Source organism: Sinocyclocheilus grahami, unplaced genomic scaffold (genome assembly GCF_001515645.1).
Source record: "Sinocyclocheilus grahami isolate Dianchi unplaced genomic scaffold, SAMN03320097.WGS_v1.1 scaffold719.1, whole genome shotgun sequence".
Classification (NCBI taxonomy): domain Eukaryota; kingdom Metazoa; phylum Chordata; class Actinopteri; order Cypriniformes; family Cyprinidae; genus Sinocyclocheilus; species Sinocyclocheilus grahami.
Window position 1 is genome coordinate 573517 of NW_015505898.1, and position 22905 is coordinate 596421.

The 22905-nt window shown below is 38.6% G+C and overlaps 1 protein-coding gene across 1 annotated transcript in view; it reads right to left on the reverse strand.

The window, feature by feature from the left end:
* The window catches only part of LOC107560299 (PRKC apoptosis WT1 regulator protein-like), a 70298-nt gene that overhangs the window by 7091 nt on the left and 40302 nt on the right, over positions 1 to 22905 (reverse strand). The window contains exons 4-6 of the mRNA XM_016244438.1: positions 17808 to 17857; positions 9863 to 9997; positions 8457 to 8561 (exon numbers count right to left, since the gene is read on the reverse strand). Of these exons, the coding sequence (XP_016099924.1) occupies positions 8457 to 8561; positions 9863 to 9997; positions 17808 to 17857 (290 nt within the window). The remainder of the gene's footprint in view (positions 1 to 8456; positions 8562 to 9862; positions 9998 to 17807; positions 17858 to 22905) is intronic.

A 22905-nucleotide genomic window follows, 5' to 3' on the forward strand; every position in this document is an offset into this window, starting at 1 on the left:
AATTTATATGGAGCTAGAGATGTTCATAAAAGGATGATGTTGTATGAGTTTATTAGCCAGAATTCTGTTGATGTCATGATTATACAAGAAACGCATAGTGATAAAAGAAATGAGGTGGACTGGAAAAGAGAGTGGGGAGGTCAACATTTTCTTAGTCATAAATCCTCTATTAGTGGAGGTGTGGCAATATTATTTTCTAAAAATGTGACTCCAGTATCTTATGCATTTGTTGAAATTGAAAAAGGATGTTTTTGGTCCTATAAACATGAGCCATGCACAATAGTATCCAACTGCAGAGTCGCAGCTGATGAGCGCGACACATTCTGAAAAAGCTGCGAGGCTCATCTCCATAAGAACGTTATGATTGGCAGAACAAATTTACCTGTAGTTTTGAAAAGGTCCTGTTCACACATGATCGCTTAACAGCAATTTACCAGTGAAGACTGTATGTGTGAAAGGGGCTAAACTCTTCCTCTGCATATGCGGTGAGTTTGGGTTGCTTAACGTTCATCTGGGAAAACTGTGTGTTCTCTCACTTCATTTGTAACAAGTCATTTATAAACCTATGCCAACACAGAATACATCAACATATTTCTAAATATGTGATTTATTGTAGATTGCGATTTCAAAATAAAAGTTTCTCACTTTGCATATGGCCAAATTTTGCAATTAAATGGATTTAAACGTCATTGAATCACATGAAACATCACCAGGCCGTTGGCGCCCTCTGCAGGTATTTGTTATAATATAGGCATAATACATTGTGTCTTGATACTTTATTTGAGTCAATTATTATTGCCTCATCGTTAGTTTATATATAACTATAGTCATATTAAAGGCTGTTTTTCACTTAGTTCTATTTGTATTAGCAAAATACTTGTTAAGCCCTAGATTTGTTAAAATATAACTGCATTGTTCTACTTTTTGTAATTAAAAGACAAATATTTTGTCATTCAAATATTTCTTAAAGTATTACAACATTGTCTCGTTCTATTGAACCAAGTATATGCATTTTGTCTCATCTCGTGAGCTAAGTTTATTGTCATACCCCTAGTGTCGATAAGAGGTGATATAGCTCATAATTTTCCAAGTGTATTTCATTCTTCAGGTCAATCATATAGTTGTGAAAAAAAAAATCAGTTTGAATAAGAAAAGCGATAACTTTGCCATAGTATCCTTTCAAATGTTAAAGTTGCCACAATCTTTGCATGTGCTGCACTTTATTTGTACCATTTGTTTATATATTAGAATTTGAAAGACAATAACAATATTTTTTGATAAGTGAGATCTGATTTAATCCTTGAAAACCAAAAGAGTAGTGCTTGAAAAGTCCTTGAAAGTCCTGGAATTTCATTTTGCAGTATCTGTACGAACCCGGTTTAAGTTACCAGTTCTTGGAGCATTTTATTTTGTTGTTGTTAATTGAACTGAACTGTAGTTTTCTGTAGTAAACGGTCTTTGTATGTTTCCTATTTTATATTCATTTCCTAGTATTTCATTTACTATTATTTATTTTGAACAAAACAATTTCAGAAATTTCATGTTTTAAATTGTAGGTTATCTTGTACCCTGTCAAGGACAAATCTAACCAGCAAAACTTGATATCAAAAGCATCCTAAATGTTACATGTGTTTGCATTATAGTGAGTAACCTGTCCTGGTATTGCTGTTTCAAATAGCCCATCATAATCTGTAGTCTGAGCCTGTCAAGGGCAGATATGTTACTAGTTAGTTTCAAGGAAAATAAAACCCCTGTAGATATGATCAGAGTAATGTATTGCGAAATTGAGAGTGTGATCAAAATTAATGGTGGTTCGTGTACCCCTTAGGGCTGCACGATTAATCAAATGCGATTGTCATGCGCATCTTGCCGATTCTGTAATCAGTAGTAAATCTCCATCACGTGTTTTCAGATGGAGCAGCATTTACTACACAGAGCCGTAGTTCACTGACAAGCTACGCAAAATCGCATTCATAATTGCAGACAATATATTCGCGCGATAATGAAATCAAAGAAATCGCTCTGCGATTATGAAAGCTGTTTGCGTAGCTTCTCAGTGAACTACGGCTCTGTGTAGTAAAAGCACGTGAAAATACTACATTTAATAACATGTTTTTACTCCAAACTCGCTTCATAACGTCAGTCGAGTGTTTGAAATAAATCCTTCTGTGAGATGTGGCTTCTTACACAGAATAAGGCATGCAACATATTTCATAGTATTCTAAGCAGTGATAGTCGATTAGCATTGCATTATTATATACTTTAATATATAAAAAAATATAATAAGACTAACTCCGATAAACCATTTGTAGTCGTGTGTTTATTAGTCAAGTTGAATCAATGAAAGCAGTTAAATCTTCTGTTTATTCAGCAACCGTGGGATTTCCTGGATTTCTTTTGCAAGGCGTATTTGGAGTTTCAGCGCCCTCTGGCCTTTGGATGGAGATTTACTGCTGATCCCAGAACCGTGCTTCACTGAAAGATATGCATGACAATTGCAGCTTCTGCCTAATCGTGATTTATCGCCTTTGCGATTTAATTTCAATTAATCGACTGTTAAAAAGAGATGGTTTAAAATACCTGGGTGTTTTTTAGGTAATGAATATTTCATGCGGAAAAATTGGGAAGGAATGGCAGATAAAGTATTAGGACGCTTGAAAAAATTAAATGGTTGCTTCCTCAATTGTCTTTTAGAGGACGCACACTTATTATTAGCAATCTAGTGGCTTCTTCCCTGTGGCATAGACTTGCATGCGTTGATCCTCCTGTTGGCTTTTTATCAAAAATTCAAGCAGAAATTGTGGACTTTTTTTTGGGACAATTTACATTGGATCCCTCAAAGTGTTCTTTTCTGGCCAAAGAAGATGGAGGCCAAGGTGTAGTGCATTTGGCAAGTAGATGTGCTGCGTATTGTCTTCAGTCTTTGCAGAAATTTTTGCTGGGATCCGAAAGACTGGTATGGAGACCAGTAGCTCAGGGTGCGTTCCCACTTGTAGTTCGGTTCTCTTGGTTTGTTTGGTCCGGACCAAAAAAGAAAACGATACATTTATTCCTGGTCCGCTGAGCGTTCACACTGGCATTTTTGACAGCGAATCTAAAGGCATAGTGATGCGTTCACAACTTGATTGGTTGGGATGAATGACGTATATTTCACGACAGTACTCACCAAACAAAAGCTGTGTTCGACATAAAGAGGCGCTGCACAGACCGATCAGTGTATGACATCAAAGTACCCATTCACCGATCGGTCTGCTCAACACCGCTTTAAGTCGAACACACATAATGCCGTCTGCTGGATTAAGCGTGCTCATTGCTGCGTGTACTTATGATTTTATTTTCACCACCTGCGAACTCACGAAGAGCTCATAAAAGGCACTTTAGCTCCACGTTTGCCCTCTGCTCTTTTTGGATACACTGCTCATTCTGCGTCGTCAAATCATGTCACAGAGTCATTACTTCCTGTTTTTGGTCCGTGTTGTGTTCATATTTCATTCGAAAGCGGACAGAGACTGCTAAAAAGACAGGCCTCTGTCCGCTTTCAAACGAACACTGGTGCGGTGCAAAACTGTTGTTTGGTGCGCACCAGGGTTTGGATGGCAGCGTTCACACTTAAACAAACCACACTTACAGAGCAATCGCACCAGGCTTCGTTTTAATCGAACCAAACATGACAAGTGTGAACACACCCTCAATGCATTCTATGCAGAGTGGACTTGGCTTGGACACAGTTTTGTTTTTAATGGATTCTAAAAAAAACTTGATTTGAAAGGAATTCCTGTTTTCTATCGAAGTCTGTTTAAACATCAGTGGATGGAACCACTGATGTCTTTGTACTGGCTTCTGGATGAGCCCATTGTGTTTGGTGCATGTCTCGATGTTTCTGGTGAAGAAATACCAGGTATTATAGATTTGCTGTACAGAAGTGGATCTCTATAACTAATGCAGGTCCTGATTTTAAAGATGTAGAAGCAAGTTCATTTTTTTTCTCTTGTTATATTGTATTGAAAGTGTGTTTGTATGTGGTGTTTTTTTTTTTTTGGTTATGATTTTGGAATGATGTAATACAAGGGCTGTCAAAATAAAAGCATAGTGTTTACATTGTATTGAGGTTTTTTTAATATTTCAATGAATTCTCTCTCTCGCTCTAAATTTCCTTTGGCGTAGGATTTTAGTTCAGCCCTAAATCACTTTCCTTATATATAATGCGTACAATATTTATTTAGAACTTTGCTATGAATACAGCACCACATTCACATTTCAGCTGCGCCCAACTGATGTAGTAACGAGCTAATGATTGGAATCAGGTTTGGAGTGAGAAGTAGGCCCACAGCTATGGGAAGTGAGGTCATAGGTTTAGGCTATGCGCTATTGGTTCACGAGCAGAGTATTGAAGCAGCCGTGGGCGACTCGACCTAGCAGCTGCTACAGTATGCCACTCACTCCTGTTGTTCCATTCTATGCCTTGCTCTTTTACTAACGCTTGCTTGCCTTTGCTCTGCTTCCAGATCTGCAACGCTTGAGCTTCTACCAGGACTACGCTCAACACATTTCACATTGTATGTATACTTATTGCTGAGATTGTGGCCTCATTAAATATAGGACTGCACGATAAATCGCAAGTGATTGTCATGCTTATCTCGTCAGTAAAGTCAGTTCTGTGATTAGTAGTAAATCTCCATCACGTGCTTTCAGATGGAGCGGCATTTAATACACAGAGCCGTAGCTCGCGGACAAGCTACGCAGTATCGCGTTCATAAGCGATTATGAGCGCGATATTGAGTAGCTTGTCAGTGAACTACAGCTCTGTATTAAATGCCGCTCCATCTGAAAGCACGTGATGGAGATTTACTACTAATCACAGAACCGGCTTTACTGACGAGATGCGCTTGACAATCACATGCGATTTATCATGCAGCCCTAATTAAATATATTGCTTTTTACTGTTCTTCTTCACTTAGTTAGTTGCTTTGAATAAATATTTAGCCACCTTTGCCAACTCCATGATACATTTCTTCTCAGCTCGCTCATTAAACACCTGATTTCTGCTCGTTGGTACACATCCAACGAGCAGGTGGACCCTAGGGTTGGGAACACACTGTTAAATTAGTACAATAAACACTATGCAAATAGCACACATTACCCTCAACCTTACTGTTCTAGGACACAAGCATCAGTTCTTGCTACTTCAAGTCAGTTACACATATTGATGTCAACAGCTACCATATACCTCATTTAGAACACAGCCTCTTCAGAAGGCCACAGTGCAAAAGGCATGCGCATACCTTAGAACAATTTGTCATGTCTAATGCCTACAGATGACATCTCAGCAACCCGCACATATGCAAGTACAAAGAACAGAACCTCTACTACCAATCTGCATTGCAGTAATTACATCAGCAACAATTCTACCCTATAAACTCCATCCCAATATAATTAGTAACCCTATGTACTAAAACAGAACACAAACAGTCAATGGCTTGGATTGTTGGAAGTGGTGACGCAATACAAGTTCAACCCGCACACTGAAGAACTATAAAGACTGCTCCTGGCCCAGTAATTGAGCTAGTTCTTTCTTCCAATGGTGACTCGTTAACTTTACATAAAGCAAAGCAAAGCAAATTTACTTTACTTCAGCTGCTTTTAAGGACCACACTACTTTACTTTCTAACTACTTCACAAATGTCAACAGGGCGATTATGAGCGCGATATTGAGTAGCTTGTCAGTGAACTACAGCTCTGTATTAAATGCCGCTCCATCTGAAAGCACGTGATGGAGATTTACTACTAATCACAGAACCGGCTTTACTGACGAGATGCGCTTGACAATCACATGCGATTTATCATGCAGCCCTAATTAAATATATTGCTTTTTACTGTTCTTCTTCACTTAGTTAGTTGCTTTGAATAAATATTTAGCCACCTTTGCCAACTCCATGATACATTTCTTCTCAGCTCGCTCATTAAACACCTGATTTCTGCTCGTTGGTACACATCCAACGAGCAGGTGGACCCTAGGGTTGGGAACACACTGTTAAATTAGTACAATAAACACTATGCAAATAGCACACATTACCCTCAACCTTACTGTTCTAGGACACAAGCATCAGTTCTTGCTACTTCAAGTCAGTTACACATATTGATGTCAACAGCTACCATATACCTCATTTAGAACACAGCCTCTTCAGAAGGCCACAGTGCAAAAGGCATGCGCATACCTTAGAACAATTTGTCATGTCTAATGCCTACAGATGACATCTCAGCAACCCGCACATATGCAAGTACAAAGAACAGAACCTCTACTACCAATCTGCATTGCAGTAATTACATCAGCAACAATTCTACCCTATAAACTCCATCCCAATATAATTAGTAACCCTATGTACTAAAACAGAACACAAACAGTCAATGGCTTGGATTGTTGGAAGTGGTGACGCAATACAAGTTCAACCCGCACACTGAAGAACTATAAAGACTGCTCCTGGCCCAGTAATTGAGCTAGTTCGTTCTTCCAATGGTGACTCGTTAACTTTACATAAAGCAAAGCAAATTTACTTTACTTCAGCTGCTTTTAAGGACCACACTACTTTACTTTCTAACTACTTCACAAATGTCAACAGGAACTGCCATTTAACATTTCATTCATCTCACTACATAACACAACTAAACCACATTAATTAAATGTATTACCAGTGTAAAACCACTTTAAATGCACTGACTACCAGATGGCTCATCTACAGCCCACATATAAATTACAAGTACTGACAAAAATCCTTTATCATTTCGCAATCACTCACCTCACATCAATAAGCACACCTTAACCAACTAATTCTCAAGACTAATTTCTTCACTCACACAGACAATCCAATTCTTACTGAAGGCCAAGAGCCAATGCTTTCCTAGTGTGGTGCTGTCGGGCTCATAATAACACCGTCACTGACACCAGACTGTCAAGCATGATGGCTACACACAAGTGCTGGAAAAAGCACAACTTTGCTTACAAGCAAGCTTTTGTAGTTGGATTGCATCATCATTAAAGCTACTGCACACCCATCTCACTGCATAAACATAACGCTTCGTGAACCAGCACATTAACTTTCAATGTGTGTGCCATGAAAATCTAACAACAAGAATATCGTGTTAAACTATCTGTGACATATATTACTGCCAAACCTTGACCTCCTGAAGATCTGCTTCACAATAACATAAACACGTAAAGCAAGGAGAGTCAGTCTACTTCCGCTGTGACATGTCATGTGTGTGCTCTACCCCCATGGGATGCCCCCATGTATCTACAATGTTGATCAAATATCCAATCAGGCCCAGTTCAGTGGAGGTCACCTCACATAAACACATACGTCAGGAAATGAACAAGACCTGAGAGCATTTGTTACCCTAAAGCAGAGGATGATTGTATTTGTAATCTTCCGCTAAGCACCTTTGCAATATGGAGCTGATTGCTGCGAGACAGCAACATGGTCGTTTGATAGTCATTCCTGTTTAGTTGCTGCCTACGTGACACACGGCTGTTTGGGGAAGGCCAAAAGAATGGGGGAAAACTAGCTTTACGGAAAGCAAAACACCTGCAAACTCGATGGAATATGTAGCCGCAGTCTGCGAGATGCCTTAGTAAATAGCGTGAAAGGTTATTGGATGAGTAATATCCATTAGTGGTGTAAACAATTATAAATATAACAGTGTGCTCACATCGGACGCAGATGCTTTTAATTATGACTCCACTTAATGGGATGCTCTGCGTGACAAACACGCAGATACTGCTGAAATACAAGTACTAAAGCACCTCTTGTTTACACTGGTAACAAAATGACAGTGGCTACTTCACTAAGAATTTTTTGCTGTTTTATGGAAATCTTCAGCTGATGTGCCACCTGAAAAAGCGTGAGTTGCCTCTTTGGATACTGCTCTGTTTGTCACCTTCCCGTACCAATTTGCTGCTATAAAGGCCTACTTTTACTGGGTTTACTGGGTTCACTTAACTGCACTATTTTAAAAACTACTCTTTAACTGATATCTTTGTAAAGGTCATATAGGTCTAAATTATTTGGATTAATGAATTCATAAAAATGTCATGCAAGTATACTGACTGAGATGGCTGGGCTATTTTAAAACCATGTTAAATATGCACTGTCAAATCTACAGGCAATTCTGGAATAGTATGAGATTTGGAAATGGAAAATGCATAGGAACCCTGATTTCAGGTAAAATGCTGTAGAAGTGTGTGCGCAAGCAGCCTATAAATTGTCACTTCTAATTAATAGACATGTTAATAGCGGTTATATCGACATTGTTTCCGTACACAAATGAAATGGCTATACGGTTATCGAAGGGGAAATGACAATAAGTATGACAGATAATGCTTATTTGAAAGGATGCTTCTGGACATGTGCACTTGTAAAATCTCTCATTTAGGAGTTACGAGACCACTGTCGGCTTCTCACCTGGTTTAGCAGGTCGATCTCCTCCTTCAGCTTAACGATCAGCTCGTCATTATCCTGGTGGGCCTTCAACAGGCGACCGGTCTCCTGTCTCTCCGCGGCCAGCTCCTGTGAAAGTGCAATTCCATCAGATCCAAAGCCTTAAACACAATTACGACTGTACGTAGTGTGCAGTGCTTTGCTTACTTTCATACTTCTATATACAAATAAGCACTGTTATGATTGACTGATCTCTTAGCATGTCAAATGATTAAAGCTATGCATGGCAGGTTGCTGAATACTTGATACACATTGTTATGGAAATGTGGTGATTGTCAATATAGTGGTCTTTTCCAAATGATTTTGCACCTTAGTTTACATTAACACTCTGCACATGTACAAGAGAAAGCACTTTTTGTTATTTGCTTGATTATATTTCTGCAGTATTGAACTTGATAGTGACATTTCTTTGCAGTATGGACAGAAAAATTTCTTATTACAAACTTGGCACATCAGGCATGGTTATTCAAAACAACGTAGAAATCTGCTGTCCGTGTCCCCCTCAGCTTTTCGTTTCAATTAGGAGGTAAATTCTCAATTCTCCCCATTACAAATGTTCGTCCTCTAGCACACCTACATGTAGGAGCATGTGAACATGTTCTTACATCCTCTGAGACAAATTAATATTTATGACTATAATGCAGGGCTATAAAGCAGCACCTCGTTTGACTGTGTCACTATAGATGTTGCTCTCACGATCGTGAAGTGTGTGCTCTTAATGCGCCGTGTGTCTTTAAGACCGCTGTTCGGCTGATCTCGAGGTTTAAGAAATATTCAACTCGCTATTAAAATAAAGCGTTTGCAGCATGGAAATGTGTTGCATGGAAAATCTGAAGCCAATTAAGTTGAAGGTTATTACCGTGCTGTCTGAGTCACACAGAGTTATATGTGAAACCGTTTGAAATCGCCGCAAGATAAGGCACTAAAACAACTCAGGGCTTACTGGGTTTGAATATGGACCCCAGGCTGAAATGAAATTTAATATCAGTATATGACATCAATTTCGTGTGGGTTCCAGGTTTGTAAGTATGCTGACATTTGAGAGTGAGTGGCATGGGGTTTGGTCTCGTGGCGTTTTGTAAAAGCGCTGCAGATGGAGATCTCTTCCAGAGAAAGGTCAGGATTGCACTGAGAGACAGTCGGTAACGGCCGTCATTTAGCGTCAGCCAAAAGATAGCAGAAAGTCATCAGAAACCAGTTGAAATGTTGACATTTTTGCAGTTTGAGGCAAAAATTAGACTCGATGGGTACGAGGAAAGCCTACAAGACCAAAAGTTCACGTCAAGTGCGCCGTTTGGGACAGGACCTATGTGAAAATCTGTAGGTAGGATAGGCAGCTCTATCTTGATGGTAAACACACAGAAGCGTACCCTTTCTAGCTCCTCTATCCTTCTCTCCAGGGTTGTGGGCGCGGCACCGCTGTCTTCCCTTTCGTGGCGATGTCCGTTTCCGTCTTCATCGCTGCACAAAAACAAAAAGACACATTTTTGAGTGCAAAACCATTTCTAATGCCAAACAACTTGTGTGTATGTGTGTGTGTGTGTGTTACCCTGGAGCACAAAACTCCGTCTTAAGTCGCTGGGGTATATTTGTAGCAATAGCCAAAAATACATTGTATGGGTCAAAATTATTGACTTTTCTTTTATGCCAAAAATCATTAGGATATTCATGTTCCATGAAGATCTTTTGTAAATTTCCTACTGTAAATATATTAAAACAATTTTTTTGATTAGTAATATGCATTGCTAAGAACTTCATTTGGACAACTTTAAAGGCGATTTTCTCAATATTTAGATTTTTTTGCACCGAAATAGTTGCATCTCTGCCAAATATTGTCTTATCCTAACAAAGCATACATCGATGGAAAGCTTATTTATTCAGCTTTCAGATGATGTATAAATCACAATTTTGAAAAATTTACCCTTATGACTGGTTTTGTGGTGCAGGGTCTCACACACACACATTTTATCTGGAACATCTAAATTAATACATATTCCCTTCCTTTTGAACATGTCATATACAGCACACAACAAACTAAAAGGGGTCATGCTTATTAACGCTGAAATAGCATTTTCGATCAGTGTGCCCGTTTCGTGGTACTGCACACCTCTAATGGACACGCTTCTTAAAAGCATAAATAAAAAACACAGGTGCGCACTTTTTCATTCGGTGTTCTGGTCATAAAAGAAGCCTCGCTAAAACATCTTTTCACACATTTTTCTTCCTTCAAATGAGACCTCAACCCTTTTCTAACATAATGGCTCGGAAAGTGCGTAATTTATTTCACAGGAGCGGAAATAAGAAAGCTCAAGTAGTAAATTATCAGAGTATGAAAAGCCTTTTTATGGCACAGTAGAAGGCATTAGAGCAATGCGCTTTCATTAGCGAGGAGAACAGACCTGCTCCTTACAGGACTGTACCTTGGGACACCGCTGTGCAGCTAGTCAAAAAAGGGGGGAGGGGGGTTGGGGAAGAATATCTGTCTTTTTCCATTTGTTTCACTTTCTCCCCGTCTCTCTCGCTCTTCACTTAGCCCAGAAACTCTGGGAATATTCATGTGGAACTTCTCTTTCCAAATTTCTGTAATTACATATGTGGAAGACTTGGAGAGGATTCCTTCATAATATTTCACTCATTCGGCTGATAACCCCTTTCTTTTCGGAGTGTTGTTCTGAGCGAGGCCTGTACATTCCACAAAAGCGGCAAGAAAAGAACTGGCAACGAATCAGAGAAAGGCTCATATGTGTGGTCTTTTTTTTTCACCTGCCCAAGAATTTGTAGATTTATAAACTCCTTGCATGGAAACTGTAGATAATGTTAAAGATTTCATGCATCAGAAGTTAGATGCATTGCCTCGACCGATGGTGCGAGTATGAGGCGCCCGACCGATGAAAGACTGGGAATAAAGCTGTAAACCTCAACTTTTGCGCTTCCGATTGGTGACGTTGACAGTGCAGAAATGGCATGCCTAAAACAGAGTCTCTGTGGCTAGTCTCATCCAGAGAATCATCTGGATCATGAAATCAACACTGAGCCTATTTATTTTCTTAATAAATGTCCCTGATCTTATAGTGCCTTCAGTTTCTTCATGGAAAATTCCTAGTTAAAGGGATAATTCACCCCAAAATTTAAATTACCCCATGATTTACTTGCGCTACACGTTAAGTTGGATATGGATATTTTTCTTACACAAACACATCGATTCACTTCATAAGGCCTTTATTAACCCCCTGGAGCAGTGTAGAGCACTTTTTATGATGGATGCATGCACTTTATTTTGCTTCAAAATCTCGACCCCCAGAGCCGGGACATTTTTAAATATAGCTCCGATTCAAGGCAAGGCAAAGAAAGTCATATACACCTGGAATGGCTTGAGGGTGAGTTAATCATGGGGTAATTTTCATTTTGGGTGAACTATCCCTTGAAGAGTTACTCAAGTCAAGTAAGGTCAGGTTTATTTGTGTAACGCTTTTCACAATACACGTTGTTTCACAGCAACTTTACAGATGATTGTGACCTTAATTATTGTAATAGAAAATAAATAATGTTGTGGTAGATGTCTACGATTCATTTTTTTATATCTTTAGTCTTAATTATGTGTGGAATAAATAGACAAGGATGTGCATTATACATAAGTATTGCTTTATCTGCACTGTAAAACCTGGTAAGTTAAGAATACTCAAAACATTTGAGTACACAACTCAATTTGTTTTAAGTTAGTAGAGCTTAACATTTTTATGACAAGTGGGGCGGGGCTGAGAGCCATGGGAGCCAAGCCAAGCCAAGCCTCGCTTCCATGGTCCTACCCCACTCATCACAATGATAATTATATACAACTTGCTTCTATTAACAGCACATTCATTCAGATCTTTATAGTTAAGTGGTAGCTAGTAACAGCACACTAGCACGTATTAATGTAGTTATCTAAAAGACTCACAATACTTGCATGGAAATAGTCAAACAACATGCAGTATAAATAGTCTATAAGTTTTGCTGTCCATCCTCAACCTAGCCACAGGCTCTATTCCTCACCACAACGGTAACACTACAAAACCAACATAACAGAAACCTATGTAAATCCTAACATAACACAACATTTAAGTACTAACTTATGTCTCTATGTTAATCTTGTGTAAAACACACAAAATAACACTTAATTTCTACATTTATTTTCCTTGTTGTCTGATGCAAAGCATGCGGGGAACTAGAAAACGCAATCATTTTAAGTTCACCTTACTACAGCAACATTTTAAATTTACAGAACTTATTTCAATTAAGTCCAATGAACTTTCATTATTATTTGAGTGAAGTTAACTAATTTCATTTAATTAATTTCACTGTTCGGTTTTACAGTGTGTGTGTGTAATGTAACACCGCCTCTTAAAGGGGTCATATGATGCGATTTCTATTTTTCTTTTTCTTTAGTGTGTTATGTAGCTATTTGTGCATGTATAAGATCTGCAGAGTTACAAAACTCAAAGTCTCCCATAAAAGGATTTATTCTATCTAAAAAAAGAAGGCTGATCCAGACTAAAACGCCTCATTCAAACACTCCCCCACATGTCTACGTCACGATGTGGAAATATTTGCATAATGCCGCCCAAATGTGTAGAGTATCGCATCGTGTGTGTGCGTGAGAGAGACAGGATCACATCACAGTGGAGTCAGCTTTCTTAATCGTGGCTTGTGTACTGCAAATACATACGAGGATGATCACTGTGTCTGTCACGCGACTCTGTTCCACTTTCGGGCTTGAACTGATGGTAAAACTAAGGACATTATTTACTGTCTTTACATTTATGTTGAAAGCTGAAGCTCGTGATTATGGTAAGGGGCATTACATTTCCGACGCGTGCTTGTGGTGTTCGACCAATCACAATGCACTGGGTCAGCTGGCCAATCAAAGAAAACTGCGCTTGTCGGAAGGAGGGGCTTTGTAGAAAACGACACGTTTGAGAGAGGAACTACAATAATGTACAGTATTTGAAAAATAATGTGTTTTTTGAACATTAAAGCATGTCAACATATTCTGTTACACCAAATACACAAAATAATGATCTTTAAAGTAGCATATGACCCCTTTAATCCAGTAAAATCGACAGAAACAGAAGCTAAATGTGTTGCAAATGCAGTTTCACGTTGTTTTGAAGCATGTGTTGTTCAAATCTGCAGCACACATTTGCGGCCACCCTCAAGTTAAAAGAAGACCGAGCCCTAGTCAAAACAACCTCTCATTTTACATTTCAAACATTTACATTTCACAGCTACAAAAAAAATAAAAAAATTCAGAAATGTTGAAATTGCTGTGAAATCGGCTTTGAAAGTGACAAATGCAACACTGGCACCACAGGAATATCCTTCTCTGACTTGAACTAGCTCTAATCGCTTCGCCTCGCTCTTCTAAAGATCTTTACACTTTCTAACTGCAGACGAGCTGAAGGGAGCTCTGGCCCCCATAACATTATCATCCACAGAGGTCTGGTTGAGTGACGTTCGCTCAGGTACTGAAAAACCATTTGCCAGCTCAAATGTTCCCCGCAGTTATTCCCAGTCTCTCTCTTTTGACAAATGGCCGTTCCAATTCTCCAGCTAATGAGGAGGTACGGTGAAGAATCTAATAGGGATTTTCAGGTCATACACACAGAATGGAGCCGATGTGCAACCAACAAGCCTAATGTTAATGGACCCAAACTATTTAGGTAAGACAATCATCATTATTAATATTATTATTGCTCATTCTTAGGGTTAGAGATCTGAAGCAAAAGTAGTAATAATAAAAGGAAACCCTAAAGGAAAAGGTCCACTATTGTGTCCAGATGAGGTGTGTGATGTATTTTGCCGTGGCTCTATCAGTATAGTGTAGTCTGAATCTGATCAACTCGGAGAATGGAGCAGATGTCCAATCTGAATGTTCATGTCCTGGGAATGTAACAGCCACTCTGTTGCATTAGTCCCCTGTGGAGAGGAAACAGGAGGAGGCAGAGGTAATGATCTGCTCCTGCAAACCCGGCAGGGGGCTTTGTGTGTATATGAAAGAGCGAGAGAGAGACAGACAGAAGTCAACTTTAAACATGTTGGCCATGCTAGCTGGCTGCAGATTTAATTCATTTTGTGTTCATTCCTCAAGAATAAACTTTTGGTTAGCACTCAAATAGCCATAGTAGACATAATTTACTTCCCACCAAAATATGAATTAATTATCTGCAATGGGACATTATTACTTTATTATTTATGGCTAACTCTTCCTTTAGTTCTGCTGCATTGAGAGCATGTTTGTTGCGGTCTCAGCCGCCGGTTCTGCCGTCCAACCTGTCGTGCCGGCTGCGGCAGAGCCCTGGGTGTTCAAGTGCAAGTATCAGGGCAGAAAGATGGGCGACTAATCAAACGGCCAGACTGAGCTTCAGATGGGCTTTTGTCTGCATCACCCTGGACCCACAATGCACTGGCACTTTCTGTGCAAAATAAGTCCAAGCAATTGTAAACTGGGAGGTCTGATTCATTTTAGTGAACTAGTTCAACTGATTGGATAGATTTTTACACTTTCTATGTGGCATTCAGCTGCCAGGATGTTGAGGTGTTCTGAGTGGTTGTTAGCATGTTGCTATGCCATTGCTAGCATGTTTTGGGTGGTTGTTTTGAGCCCACTATGATATAATGATCACTAGACGTTGTTATATGGTTCCCACATAAAAATACCTGTCCGTTGATCATCTGCCACGCGAAAATCAATGAGATGCACAATTTGAGAAATCGTTCATGTGTGTAGCACAAACACTGCAGAACAACTTTTGCATCAAAGTTTAAAAGATTGTAAGCACAGTATAAAGATACAAGTGTGGTAAATTAAATATAGATAATACCACTATTTACCTCACAGATTTACTTTTAAATTTCTCCCTTACAGTCGAATGAATTACTAATGCCTTTATGAACTTTTTTAAAGAATCGGTTCAAAAGAACAATTTCATTACATTTTTTATAAAGGTTGCAGCAGCTGAGATGTGACATCTGGAAATGTTTAAGAAAAATAGCCATTGTTGGGGCAGGAAGTGTTTGCGTCTGCTTTATGCGATAAATATTCAAATCCTTCCAGAAACAAGCAGTTCTGCCTGTTGCCCATACACAATTCATATTTATCCACATAGGCCTCGTAAGATTAAATAGGAACACTGAAAGCCTCGAGCTTACGGAGCAAAAAAAATAAATTCCAGATGTTGAGCAGCGTATTAAAGCAAAATGCATTTAATTGCACTATGCAAATTCTGCTTTTATAACTGTTATGAGATAACTCCATAACAGCTTTTCTCCATTCTCATCCAAGTGGATGCTGCACACTGGTGGTGGTTGAGGAGAGACCCCCCCCCCCCCCCCCTAGTGAATACGGTTGACTTAATATGTGTCCTTATGAACTTGTAGAGCCTAATGGTCATTTGGTGATACAGAGTGCTAAATTTCTCAATATACAGTAACTATTGTTTGTATAGCTGGAACCCTTAACCTTAAAAATTTTGGCATTTTGATCATCACAGATGAAAACATGAGAGCACTGAAACAGATCAAAAAGTGTGTGTGAGGGGGGACTGAAATGGAGAAAGCAAATATATTCATTGTATTCAGCCCAGTTTCTCTTCTGATAAATTGCACATGGCTTAAAAACGAATTCATAGCTGTTTGCGATCTGATGGGCTTTGTGATTTTGACAGCCAATTTAAAAAGGTAAAATCTCAGGATCTCAGAAGGCCAGTCTAATAAAGTCCAGCACAGGCCTGCTCTGGCATTCTGAAGCTGTGCTCATGTGCCCTAAATCTTTATCTGCTTTATGCGATAAATATTCAAATCCTTCCAGAAACAAGCAGTCCTGCCTGTTGCCCATACACAATTCATATTTATCCACATAGGCCTCGTAAGATTAAATAGGAACACTGAAAGCCTCGAGCTTACGGAGCAAAAAAAATAAATTCCAGATGTTGAGCAGCGTATTAAAGCAAAATGCATTTAATTGCACTATGCAAATTCTGCTTTTATAACTGTTATGAGACTCCATAACAGCTTTTCTCCATTCTCATCCAAGTGGATGCTGCACACTGGTGGTGGTTGAGGAGAGACCCCCCCCCAATTGTGAAGGACCCCCCCCCAATTGTAAAGCACTTTGGGTGTACAACAATACACAATAAAGCTCTATATAAATGCATCATTTATTCATTCATAACATTTCTAATGGGCGCCTTTGTCAGGTGAAAATTACACTGTCACCATCTAATCGCTCTTATTGCTGGGGTCAGCTCGGTGATGCATGGGAAGTCCCTCCCAGCGCATCTAACATCTTCACACGAGAAGTGCTAATTAAAAATGCAAATAAGCACGAACACTTTGGTTCAGAATTAATCCAATATTGTCACGCAAAGGCTGTGTCTCAAACCCTAGTGCAGATGTTCTGACCAAAACATTAATAAATGTACTCCATACCATCAAGCAAGTGCTGGATCAAACCCTACTGAGTTTCCACCTAGACACCTTTTCGCAATTTCATTTGAATAATCAATCAAATGCACCTATGATACCTAATAGTAGTTTCTGTCCATGATTTTTGTCCATTAATTAATAAGCAAAATTATTTGAGAAGTGCTAATTAAAAATGCAAATAAGCATGAACACTTTGGTTCAGAATTAATCCAATATTGTCACGCAAAGGCTGTGTCTCAAACCCTAGTGCAGATGTTCTGACCAAAACATTAATAAATGTACTCCATACCATCAAGCAAGTGCTGTATCAAACCCTACTGAGTTTCCACCTAGACACCTTTTCGCAATTTCATTTGAATAATCAAATGCACCTATGATACCTAATAGTAGTTTCTGTCCATGATTTTTGTCCATTAATTAATAAGCAAAATTATTTATGAAGCTGATGTATAGGTAGGCAGCTCACTAGGTTTATGAGGCACCGCTTCAAAATGTCAGAAGACAACTGCACAGATGGAGTAGAATTTTCCAGCGATGCACTGCTGCACTGGCGCCACACTGGAGCGAGATGATCCTGTGGAATGTTTGTTACGGTTCTGTGAGTTCTAGCGTTTCACCGGTATTAGAGCATGTTTTCCTTGTATGGCAGAAGAGAAGAAAGGTAAAGCGTAGCTTAAAACAGAAGCAGATGGAGGCCTTGAGCTGATCAGGACTTCATTAGAGAGAGAAGCAGCAAAACAACATACACACAGCACCAGAAGGGAAATGCTTGCCTCAGCATAAAACTATCTAGGAATAATACTCATAAAGCTATGATCTTTTAATTTACTGCATCCCTTAATTACCAGCGGCCTTGAACAGACTACAGTGAATATCCAGAGACACATCATGTGCATCCAACCCTGTAATAGGTGAACCCGAGAACTGTCAGACATCATATTAATATTGAAGAAAGCTTGTAGATTACGACCATGTCTAGTGGGAGGTCAGAGAGCAGTGAAATATGACGTGGAATTTCACAAAAGCCATTCCAAGCAACTGATAAATGCAGCAGCAAATTTTCGAGGCGCTCTATGCTCACGTGTCTGACAGGGATGAGTAAATCTGCCATCCACTAAACGTGACGCCTAGAAAAAACGGGGAGATAATGTTACTTTTGTCATCTCTCATAAAATTAGGGAACACTCCAAAACCTTTCTGGATGCCACTCTAACTATGCAATATCACACACGCAATTGTGCTGAATGGCTGTGATTCGTCTGTAAGAAACAGGGTCTCAGGGAGTGCCGACATTCACTACAACAGCACTATTGACCTCACAACGGTAAATAATTAATCACGCCCAGCGCTTTTCAAGGGCGGGTACTCCATCTTTGTCTGTCAAAAACTACATCGTTGCAACGCTCGCTAGCTAATGTACCTGATGATTTTGGAATAAAATGCACACAAAAAAAACAAAACAGAATGTGCAAGTTTTTGTATCAGGTTATGTTGAAATGTTTATTTATTTTTTTATGCTTTTACTTCCCTTGAAAAAGGTAGTTGGTAAAGCAAATAGCTAAATGGGACTACAGAGCTTGTCGGGGACATTAATCGTCATAATGCCGAACAGGTAAACTCATCTATTCACTAATCCACTTTTACAGCCTCACTGTGTTTATAATCATGATCTTGCAAAGTATTCTATCTCAAACTTTTTTAAATAACAAAAGAATATAAAAAAATATATATCAAATATCATCGTTTATAGCCTGTGTTTAGCTTTTTACTTCTAGTTATTGTATTTAGGCTTCAAAATTCATAAAAGTTGTGTGTTCATTTGTGAAAATTATCATGAGCAAAACATGTAAGAATCAAAATTTTGTCGGTCAATACTTTTGGCATGCAAAAATAGATCATCACTGCAGCACTCTATATTGACATTAACGCGAAGGAAATATGTGTAATGGACTTTTTCTAGTATCCGAATTACATGTACCATAACAACACCTTGTTCCCATAATGTTAAAAAAAGTTTGTTTGCCATAAGTTTGATGAGCAAAATGGCGAAATAACCACAAGGCTTATCAGTTCAGTGATTTGATTTGTGTTGGGTTATTTGTGCTGTCATTCAGAGTATATATTGTACAATAAAATTAGAGGACTAGAACTAACGGTTGTGTAATATCCTACATACAATGTGAGCTGTGTCCGATACAACAGAGGCCAACATCTGGAGAACTGTGGGTTGGCATAGACTGCTGAACATGGTCAGAATTAGACTTGTGCCGGTATTCGGTATTGCGGTATATCACGGTAATGAATATGCACGATATTGTTATCGTGGGCACTTCTAAATACCGTGAATAATTCTATATTATAAATTATTCCGAATTTTGAATGCATTTTAAAAATACTTTTCCCATCAACTGGTCAAAATGCACAACACCGCTGTATTCTGCGTGAAAGACGCGTGCGCACTCTGATGTAAATAAGCGCGGACGAGAAGCACATGGCGGAGCATGTGAGACGCTCTGGATGAAAGCGCACTTTCACTCTCTGACAGCAGACGGCACTAAACTGCAGAAATAATAATAATAATAATTCATTTAAATGCAGCCGTTACCCCGGAAACCCTGTAAACAAAGCAGCTGCACTACTTTCTGTTTCTGAAAGGTGTTTAAATGCTTTAAACAGCCATTCAGATTTGTGTATTTGATACCAAATATTTAGACTTAATAGGCTATTTATTTTCAAACTTTTTTTTAATTTTAATCTGGACTACAACATGCCCTAGATATTGTTTGAAAGTGTTTTGATTCTTTATTGTTCGGTCACACTTTACATTAGGGCTTCATTAGTTAACATTACTTAATTCATTAGTTAACATAAACTGCCAATGAAAAATGTTTCTGAACATTCATGAATATATTAATATATCATTAATAAAGAAAGTTGCAACTGTGTTATTTAATGAGCTAACATGAACTAAGACTTGTATATTTTAAACAAAGATTAATAACTTCTGTAGCAAATGTAGCTATTGCTCATTGTGAATGTTAATGGCTTAACTAATGTTAACTAATGAGGTCTTATTGTAAAGTGATACCTATTGGTCTTTATAGTTCTTTTGCACTTTAATCTGTGTAAAACTTAACTTTATAAATTTTTCTGTATTGCTTTATTGCATTTAAATGTTCAGTTATTTTTGTTATAAGAAAAAAGTTATTAAACCTGTTATACTGTATTATGACAGCACTTTTTTAAACTAAATTTAAATATCGTGATAATACCGTATACCGTGATAAAAGCATTAGCAATTAATCGCAACATGAAAATTTGATACCGGCATATCCCTAGTCAGAATCAACAGAAACACGTAACCACTCACATTCTCACGGCTCGGGCAGTAATACGTTTCTTTATTGAAACATAATTATGAATCTTACTGAAACTGAATCTTACTGAAACACATTTGAACACATCTGAATGGCTTTTCACCATGTCTTTAGTTGCAAACAATTGCTCACTAAAGTCCTTTCATATTTTACAATAACATGTTTGAAATTCTCTCAGAATAATACAGTAGCGATTCTTTCCAGGGGAAAGTAATACAAGATGGCATACACTCACACAATGTCAATGCGATTATGTTGTCAGATATCACTTCCTAGTTGTTTCCTTTATGCATTCAGCAACCAGAAGCTACATGGAATCAACCACCCAACAGGAGGAATTTAGATATAACAAAACGATGCATCATTCAGAAAAATGCATAATCATGTTCCCAGAGTTCTACTGATGGCACACAGACAGTTAGCCATTCTTATCCTTCAATGAGCCCCTAAAAATGACAGATGTGGGTAGGATCTTTAGGGAATAATGAAGTTTGGTTTTACTTAGATCAGCCCCTTGTCACTATATAGATGTGACGTATGAAAAAGAGCAGCGTGAACATTCTTCAAACCATCTTATATTGTGTTTAGTCATACAGATTTGGAACAATATGAGGGTGATTAAATGCCTGAAACATAGTACACTATTCGTAAAAGCTGGCATATATTTTGTCTACAGAATCAAAAGAGAAAAACTATCTTAAGAGAAAAAAATATCTTAATATCTAATATACACACTATTATACATATACACACTACTGTTCAAAAGTCTAGGGTTGTTCCTTAAGCTCACCAATACTGCATTTATTTGATGAAAAATACAGAAAAATAGTAATATTGTGAATTATTATGATATTTTAAACTATTTTAATATATTTTAAAATTGCATTGCTCAGGCGCTGCCATTCTCAGCGCTGTCAAAATAAAAGTCCGGAGTGCCGAAAGATGCTAAATATTGACCACTAATTATTATTATCATCAATGCTGAAAACTGGTGCTGCTTAATTTTGTTTTGGGGAAACCATGATCCAATTTTCAGGTTTCTTTGATGAATAGAAAGTCTTTCCTGTTACTCAATTTATTGCAACCTTTCTGAATAAAAGTATGAATTTCTTACACTTTCCCCAAACTTTAAAATATTTCATTTTCATGTTTTAAGTTCTCACACACACACACACACACACATATATATATTTGAATATATACATATATATACATACACACACACACACACATATATATATATATACATACAGTGGGTACGGAAAGTATTCAGACCCCCTTAAATTTTTCACTCTTTGTTATATTGCAGCCATTTGCTAAAATCATTTAAGTTAATTTTTTTTCCTCATTAATGTACACACAGCACCCCATATTGACAGAAAAACACAGAATTGTTGACATTTTTGCAGATTTATTAAAAAAGAAAAACTGAAATATCACATGGTCCTAAGTATTCAGACCCTTTGCTGTGACACTCATATATTTAACTCAGGTGCTGTCCATTTCTTCTGATCATCCTTGAGATGGTTCTACACCTTCATTTGAGACCAGAACCCTTCCTAGAGCTGGCCGTCCGGCCAAACTGAGCTATCGGGGGAGAAGAGCCTTGGTGAGAGAGGTAAAGAAGAACCCAAAGATCACTGTGGCTGAGCTCCAGAGATGCAGTCGGGAGATGGGAGAAAGTTGTAGAAACTCAACCATCACTGCAGCCCTCCACCAGTCGGGGCTTTATGGCAGAGGGGCCCGACGGAAGCCTCTCCTCAGTGCAAGACAAATGAAAGCCCGCATGGAGGACTCCAAGAGGGTGAGAAATAAGATTCTCTGGTCTGATGAGACCAAGATAGAACTTTTTGGCCTTAATTCTAAGCGGTATGTGTGGAGAAAACCAGGCACTGCTCATCACCTGTCCAATACAGTCCCAACAGTGAAGCATGGTGGTGGCAGCATCATGCTGTGGAGGTGTTTTTCAGCTGCAGGGACAGGACGACTGGTTGCAATCAAGGGAAAGATGAATGCGGCCAAGTACAGGGATATCCTGGACGAAAACCTTCTCCAGAGTGCTCAGGACCTCAGACTGGGCCAAAGGTTTACCTTCCAACAAGACAATGACCCTAAGCACACAGCTAAAATAACGAAGGAGTGGCTTCACAACAACTCTGTGACTGTTCTTGAATGGCCCAGCCAGAGCCCTGACTTAAACCCAATTGAGCATCTCTGGAGAGACCTAAAAATGGCTGTCCACCAACGTTTACCATCCAACCTGACAGAACTGGAGAGGATCTGCAAGGAGGAATGCCAGAGGATCCCCAAATCCAGGTGTGAAAAACGTGTTGCATCTTTCCCAAAAAGACTCATAGCTGTATTAGATCAAAAGGGTGCTTCTACTAAATACTGACCAAAGGGTCTGAATACTTAGGACCATCTGATATTTCAGTTTTTCTTTTTTAATAAATCTGCAAAAATGTCAACAATGCTGTGTTTTTCTGTCAATATGGGGTGCTGTATGTACATTAATGAGGAAAAAAAATGAACTTAAAGGATTTTAGCAAATGGCTGCAATATAACAAAGAGTG